The sequence below is a fragment of the Embiotoca jacksoni genome, unplaced genomic scaffold (genome assembly GCF_022577435.1).
Source record: "Embiotoca jacksoni isolate LCO1_2020_lvr unplaced genomic scaffold, fEmbJac1.0.p SCAF_18, whole genome shotgun sequence".
Classification (NCBI taxonomy): domain Eukaryota; kingdom Metazoa; phylum Chordata; class Actinopteri; family Embiotocidae; genus Embiotoca; species Embiotoca jacksoni.
The window spans coordinates 12676796-12684514 of NW_027185318.1; the positions used below are offsets into that span (position 1 = coordinate 12676796).

Sequence of the window (7719 nt, forward strand, 5' to 3'; positions counted from 1 at the left end):
GGGTCTGCAAAATTTTTGGTTGATTAGGCAAGTGTAAAATTTTTTTTTTCCAAATTTAAATGTCTTTAAAGACACATTAACATGAATCCAACATATTGTAGCGAATGTATAAATGGAGGCAGAAGATGTTATCTTTCAGTCAGAAATGCACACTAACAGCGCCAGACCAGCCTGGACCTGTCCTTCCAAGCCTCCTGCACTCCTCCAGTTTAATATAAACCACAATTTTATACAATATATATAGTAAGGAGTCCCTGCTCCATCTCTCTATCAGTTTGGGGGTCCTTGGCCTGAAAAACATTGAAGACCCCTGATGTAAAGGGTTTGAAGTGAATCTCATGGAAATGTGTGCCGGAGTAAATAAGGAATAAATGACAAAAACAAAAGAAATAAAAAAATTCTCAAAGAGTCCAGGAAAGGTGCCTCAAACAGCCGCGGGGTTACCTGGTGGTCTTCATGTTTGAGGAGGCTGGACAGAGACTCGACGCAGGTCTCCAGAGAGGAATCCTGAGGCTCCATCTTGCTGCAGAGGCGGGACACCACGGCCATGGCCGAGTGCAGCGTGTCTTTGTGGACCAGGTGGCCGCTGTCTCGGATGAAACTCAGCACACAGTTCAGACCGCCGGCCTCGAACACGGCGCCGGACTCCCTGGTGCAGATCAACTCCAGCACCTGGAGACACACAAGCACACACGTGTAGTCGAACGCTTGATCAAAGTACCTTTAGATGGATACTTGAACTCAGCCTCTTGGTACCTTCATACAACCGAGCTACATGACATCCTCCAAATCATGCCATTGGTCTTTAAAGCCACCTTTTGGGTAGTTTCCATCTATGTTTATTGCAAAAGTCAGATTTTTAACGACTTGAAATTCTCAATTTTCCAGAGTTTTATTTAATTTGAATGATCTTAACATCAAAATTGATCTTTGCGTGAACACCCTTTGATGTCTAACATGCCTATTTGGTGGGAATCATTCACAAAACTGGAATTAAATTGGAAGAGCATTTGTTTTTTTTTCAAATGCACATGATGAAGATCTTGTATTTTTCTTGCTCCACTGTTTAGCACACATAGGCCTAAAAATTTAAGACATGGCATTTTTTGTATTTACAAAAATCCTTGTCCTTAAACCGTTTCCTTGTTTATAATTTAGCCGATAAAATGTGCCCCTAACAAAATCTTAAATTCAAGAGAACAACAGTGTTGCTCCCGTATTGAATATGGAAAAAACATTAATTCTTCCAGGATAAATTCTGAGAAGAGCTTTATGCAATATTGTTATTCTCCTGATGCAATTTAAACTTCCAGAATCAAATCAGGAGATCAGTGCAATTCATAATCTAATATTTGGGAGGTCAACCTGGAAAATTTTTATTAACACGGGCTCAAACAGCACAAAGCAACATAAACTAGAATACATGATGGATAAAGAGCATCTTTCTGCCGCCATTAGCAGAACAGATCAGAGTTGGGACCGATTTGAGTCTGAATAAAGAACACAACTGTCCCGTGAAGCCTATTAATAAATATCTGGTAGCACATGGTTATGATCTCCTGCCTGTGGCGTGACTCTGCTCCCAAAACTCTACAAAAACACCCTGAACGCAGGAGGAGCAGCAGCAGGCTGAGTTCTGATCAGCAGTTAATCATCACATCCGTAACCTAAATCAGGATAATAATACATAAACAGAGCAGCAGATCGGGGAGACGCCCGATGAGATTTCACTGGAACAAAACAAACTGCTGATCAGCCTTATCAAACTGATGACATCACAACCCCGGATGTCTCAGTAACGAGGTAAAAAAAAAAAAAAAAAAAAAAATGCTGAAGCAAGCTGCCCAAGAAAGAGAGATTACCATACCTACAGAGGCAGTGTAGCCGAGAGGGGGGGGGGGGAAAAGGGGGTCTTTCATCTTATGTCTTTTTAAGCTGATCACCGTCACAGAAAACTAAAAAACTGTAGATTTTGCACACTGTCTTTGGAGAATTCTTCTGCAGCATCTATTGAATTTTAATTAGCGAACTGAATCTGAGTTGTGGGAACTAGTTATGGAGTGAGTCCAGTAGTTAATGGGGAGCAAATAAATTCTATTTGGGGTTTATTGGGATTCGGTCACAAATTGTGCCATTCAAATTCAAATTTAAATAATTCACATTCAGTTTCTGGGAACACATATTTCTGCCCATAAATTTGATCAAATGCGTGATCAGTTTTATGATGTAATGTGGCACTGAACTGACGTGGATCAGATCAGTTCTGCTGCACATTCCTGGGATCAGCTGCTTGTTACTGGCTGTGTGGCGGATAAGATCATTATTCCAAATCGTATGGGCTATAACGTATACACTACGTTACATACTACATAGTCACATGACAATTTGCATTTTAATCCACCGTAATAAACCAGTTTCAGACCAACAAAGCAGGTTCTAGTGAATGTTTAATCTGTTCTGACAAGTTCAGCATCAGAGCGACGGAAGTGTTTCACCGTAAAAACATCAAGCTGCAGCAACAGCTATTTGAGCTAGCTGAGAGCTCGTCGACGCTGCAGGCAACTTTGCTCCAAAAGATGACTTTTTGAACCTGATATCTGTGGTGGATGTGGCCGTGTCACAAGATTCAGATATGGAAAATAATGCAAATGTATGAAGCAAACGTATCAGAAATATGCTGCTGTTGTCGCTTCGACTGCCGCCCTCCACCCTCGTCCCTCCTCCCTCGTCTCCTACCTTGACACACTGCTCAGCCAGGTCTCTGCTGGTCCTGTTGTTCAGCTCCACCACCACCAGCCGGTTGCACAGCGCCTTGATGGCCCCGTCCACTCCCACGATCCTCCGGGTGCACTCCGCTGACACGTCCAGGTAGTAGGTGATGGCTCGGGCCGTGACCTCAAGCACGTTGTCTGGAGCGCTCTCGTCCAGGAAGATCTTGCAGAGCGCCGGGAGGAACGTCCGAGGGGGACATCTGATATGGGGGCATTGGAGGGGGGGGCAAGAGATAGAGAGTCAGCTGAGCTTCGACCTCACAGCTGCTGGCTGAACGTACAAAAAACTGTGATGCAAATGTGCCAACTCACGTCTCGAAGCAGCGGTCGACGTTGTCCGACATGAGCAGCAGCATGCAGAGCTGTTCCAGAGCGATGAGCTGCATGTCGCGCTCATCGCCCTGACCCATCTGCAGCCACTCCAGCAGGGTGTCTGGGTCTACGTCCGCCATGATGGCTAGCCTACAGACACGCATACAACCAGATTATGTCAGGGTTGTCTATGGAGATGACAAACGTGTGCGTTTCCGCGATAATCTGACACACTGCCACTGTTTTAATTACACGTGCAGGTATATGATTGAAATCCACTAATTGAATCTGAATCCCTTATCGAAACTCGTCAAGTTCAGCTTCAGTTGTCTGCAAGTTAGAAACAGCTACAAGTCAAAGATTCAGTACGGACCTGTTATCAGCCGTAAACACAAACAGTGGCTGAATGAATTCAAATAAATATTAATGAAGTCTAATAATGTCGACAACCTGCAGCAACGCTGATTTATTGATTTGATATTGTTTGCCGTGAAACCCTGAAATATCAGCTGGCACAAACTGACTTTTATTTGACCCAAATAATGGAGCCTTACCTGGCTCCCCGTTGGCTACCCGGTCTGGCTCAGCGCCCAATCACTGCTCACAGTTGTGTCGCTGTTTGGGACTCATCCAACCAACCGGACGGAGGGAGAGACGAAACACTGACGGTCGTGGGGGAAATGGTTGCTCGCTCTCACAGGATTTTCTGGGACATGAAGTCTCTTCACCTGCAAACGGGAGGAGAAAGCGAAGGAGGGAGGAGGAGACGTTTAAATAGCTGACACCACCGAAAGCAGCACTCAGCTGACACTGCTGTGACTGTTTCACCCTGCTGAATATTTCTACAGATGTTTTCTGTTCCGTCCAGTTTAGGTTCTGAATTCGCATAAAAAAAAAAAAAAATTTTAAATAGAAAAATAATTATCTGATGCTCGTTTTTACAGGGCAGTGGATAATTCCTGAATAACAGAAGCTTGTGCTCATTCACACACAGGAGTGAATAATATCTGGACAGCTACTCTTGTGCTGGTTTATGCAAGGAAATGGATAATTTCTCTGCAAAGAGGGCTGCAGCTGATCTGAACCTTAGAGATTATATACCCTGACTTTAGACTGACAGGCAGCCAACGTGCAGATTCTTTACAAGGATGTGACAGAGGCTACCGTCAGGGAAAACAGCAGTTTTAGTAGAGATACTGACAGAATTCTTGTTATATTAATAAAACAACATGTAGAGTATTAAAACAAACCCCAAAATGTTGAATATTTCACAGTGAAATGAAACAAAAATCTTCATAACAGAGACGCTGGAAGCAGAGAATAATTTGTGTTTCATAACAGTTTGCATTTATTTGACTGTTAATCATTTATCTAAAGCAGGACCTTTCATCCCAACTGTACATGGCACTTCAGAGCAAATTACATTCTCCTCTCAAACCTCAAAGATTTGAAATTTCCTCCCCAAGCAAGAGCAAGAAAAGCAGCAATCATTTCTTCATCATCACCTGTCCTGTTTTTCACGACTTCCATCAATCTCCCTGACGCAGAGGACCGGCGGCTGTGTTTGGTAGCATCGTACTGCAGCAATGCATGCTGGGAGTCTGTTGGGTCCAGGCTAAGTTGATTAGGGCCTAATTTGAAGCCTGCCTGCCTGCCTGTCTGTCTGTCTATAAACAGGCTGTTCTGATGCAGATCCTCTTATCAACAGATTAATCATCACAACTTGCCAGAGCGCCCTGACCTCCCCTTCTTCCCCCTCTCGGGTGGTGGGGTCGGGGGGGGACGACCACAGCGGGACTGAGTGCATCGCACGCCCGCCGCAAGTCAGTCCGAGGGTTTTGGCTTTCACCCCTTTAACCCCTCACGGTGTCTTGTGTCTACTTTCTAAGTCCAGATTGAGGTCAGTGATCGGCAGCGGCGACAGAAAACACTTTTCTTTATATCCTGCTCTCCCCCCCTTCCGGTGTGCCCGGGCTCTGACAGTGTTGTTGTGACGACCACGACAGCAGCACATTACTTCACAACACAGAGGTTACTCAAACAGACCGGAGTTCAAGCACAGTCAACCCGGACCATGGACAGCAGTGGATACCGACTTGGGGGGAGGGAGGAGAGACAAGGTCAAGTTCGCCCCCGAGTTCTGACGTATACAGCTCTGTAACAAAAACACTGAAATGTGACTCAGTTAATGTAGTCAGCATCGCCAGTAGTGATCCTGTCAATCAGATCGGTGCCTCCCATCAAAAGACGCTTGTAGAGCTGAAACAACAAACCAGTCTCTAGAAAAATAACCAAAATGAACAATTTCAGTCTATTTTTAATGAAAAAAAAAAAAAAAGCTAAATATTTGCTTTTCTTCTTTGTCAAACTTCCCTGTCAGCTGAAAAAAACAACAACAACAACAACTCAGCACTTTTACAGGTGATGACAATAACCGTTAGCTTTTTGGTCACCCACACGTGGTATGATTTCGCTATTTTTGACAATTATTAACTGATTTGTAAAAACTAGCAAAGACAATGAAAAGTATAGTTTTTTTCTCCAAATTATCAAAAATGATGTCTGTGCTACGATCATAGCAACTAATAAAGGTTACCAAATGCAAAAACCTAATACATCTGAAGGGCAAGATTTTTGTTTTTAACCCGCCAACAGTCCAAAACTCAAAGATATTCGGTTTTCTCATATCTCGGATGATAAAAACACAAAATACTCGACCATTATTTGATCATCAAAATAATGGCAAATGAAGATTTCGGCTGATTGATCGTTGCGGCTCTAAACTTGATAGAAGTATGATTAAAGTTACAGATGAAGTGGTTTATAAAGAACAGTCCTTGAGGTCCACAGCTAAATACAATGGCAGCTCCATCTGATGATGAAGATCGGGGGACAAGACCGAAAGCTCCAGAACGACTCATGGGCGCACGTCATGGTGGGACTGTTTGGCCAACTTCATAAAGTTGTACATTAATAATAGTAAGAGGAACTGTTTCCAGGGGAAACCACCAAGCAAATACATAGAACCTTCTGGCGATTATTTCCCATCTTTTCCTCTGCTTGAACAAACCTCCTTTGTTTCTTACACAATGTCAGAAAGTCGGCCACGGAGCCTTGTTATGAGTGAAACTGGAAAAATGTTAAGGTTCAGCCATATCTGACAGAGCTAGCTGTGTGCCCCCGAGTTTCATCATCTGACCCGGGCATAACGAGATCAATTATTCCATCAGACACAAATCAACATAAGAGGATATAGCGGGGGTTATGTTACAGGCGGCATTAAGCCTTACAGCTGGCTGTTCAGCCGGGTACACAGGGCTTTATGGTCGAGTTACACGGAGCTGCTGCCAGTATCTGAGCTGTTAGCTGTACTTAGAGAAGACTTGCTAACGTAACGCTTGCTCGCAACTGCGATGTTGTCAGGCCGGTGAAACAAACTGTAACCCTAAGAAAATATCTTAAATATATTGCCAGAAACCCCAAATCCGTAAATAAAGTTAAATGTGGAATTGTTAACCAGCACAAAAATAATCTAAGACAACAAAACCCAGAGAAATGGCTACTGTTAGCCGGTTTGCTAGCATTAGCACCACGCTAGCTAATTTTATCGCTAGCTGAAATAACAAAATTAAATAAAACCGCAATTCCTATCGATTTAAACCCCCAATACTGAAGCGTTTCACCCAGAGACAATGGTAACCTTAGTTTATGCGAGTTGAATATGTCGCTAATGTCCTCTTAGTGAGCTTAATGTAACCGTGGCCTCGGACTCTAAACAAAAACCGCAGGGCTCAAGTTCCGGGAGAGCCGAGAGGCCGCGATGCAGCCGCGGATACCAATCACGAGCGACACCGACCGAGCTGCGGCTGACCGACGGGACGAATCACTCACCGTTTTTTCTTGTCGGCACAGAAACGGTCGGCAGATGTGAAGAACTATCCTCTGTGTCCAGCTGAGGGTGGTCAGCCGTCTATATCGCCGATGTCGAGGGTCTAATCAAGGCGTTCCCATTTCTTCTGAGCGGGTCTAAAGAGGTCAGAACGGCGGGGCGATGAACGGAGCAGACCGGACTGAAATGGAGAGCTGAGCCGACGGGGTATGCGGCGTCCAGGGGCCGCCACCGAGCTCGGAAATACCAATGTCCAAGAGGTAACGGTTGTAAACATGTTAATAAAGTTTGCCACTGGAGTCGGTTAATATTAATAATAACAGAACGTTACTTTTGAAAGACGGAAAGCTTTAACACAAAATCACTTAACATCGTAGGTATTCTCGGGAAAAAAAAGAAAACACGGAATTATCAATATTTTCAATTATTTATCAGCATTTAAATGAAAAAAACGAATTGGAATAAAATCACTTGACAGGTATTATAGTTTTTATTCTTGCATTTCTGTGATTAATTTGTGTTTTTATATAGACAACTTTCCAGTCTAAAATCTGTTTTTACGTTCTGTTTTTTTAGTGGGTGTATATATAATTGTATTTATTGATTTATTAATATATCTATTATGTATAACTGATTGTTGAGTGTATTTAGTCCTTTCTTTTCATTTTTCATAGACACTGCAGTGACACTTAGTGACAGTTTTATCACCGGTGTGTATAATCCTGGTATTATCATCATTACACACTG

The 7719-nt window shown here is 43.3% G+C and overlaps 1 protein-coding gene across 3 annotated transcripts in view; it reads right to left on the reverse strand.

Moving 5' to 3' along the window:
- The window catches only part of hectd1 (HECT domain containing 1), a 28596-nt gene extending 21425 nt beyond the window's left edge, over positions 1-7171 (reverse strand). For all 3 annotated transcript variants that reach the window (XM_069152838.1, XM_069152839.1, XM_069152837.1), the window contains exons 1-5: positions 6975-7171; positions 3638-3811; positions 3084-3233; positions 2737-2971; positions 445-672 (exon numbers count right to left, since the gene is read on the reverse strand). In XM_069152838.1, coding sequence (XP_069008939.1) covers positions 445-672; positions 2737-2971; positions 3084-3223 — 603 coding nt within the window. In that variant the 5' untranslated portion in view covers positions 3224-3233; positions 3638-3811; positions 6975-7171. The remainder of the gene's footprint in view (positions 1-444; positions 673-2736; positions 2972-3083; positions 3234-3637; positions 3812-6974) is intronic.
- Between the last annotated feature and the right edge of the window lie 548 nt (positions 7172-7719).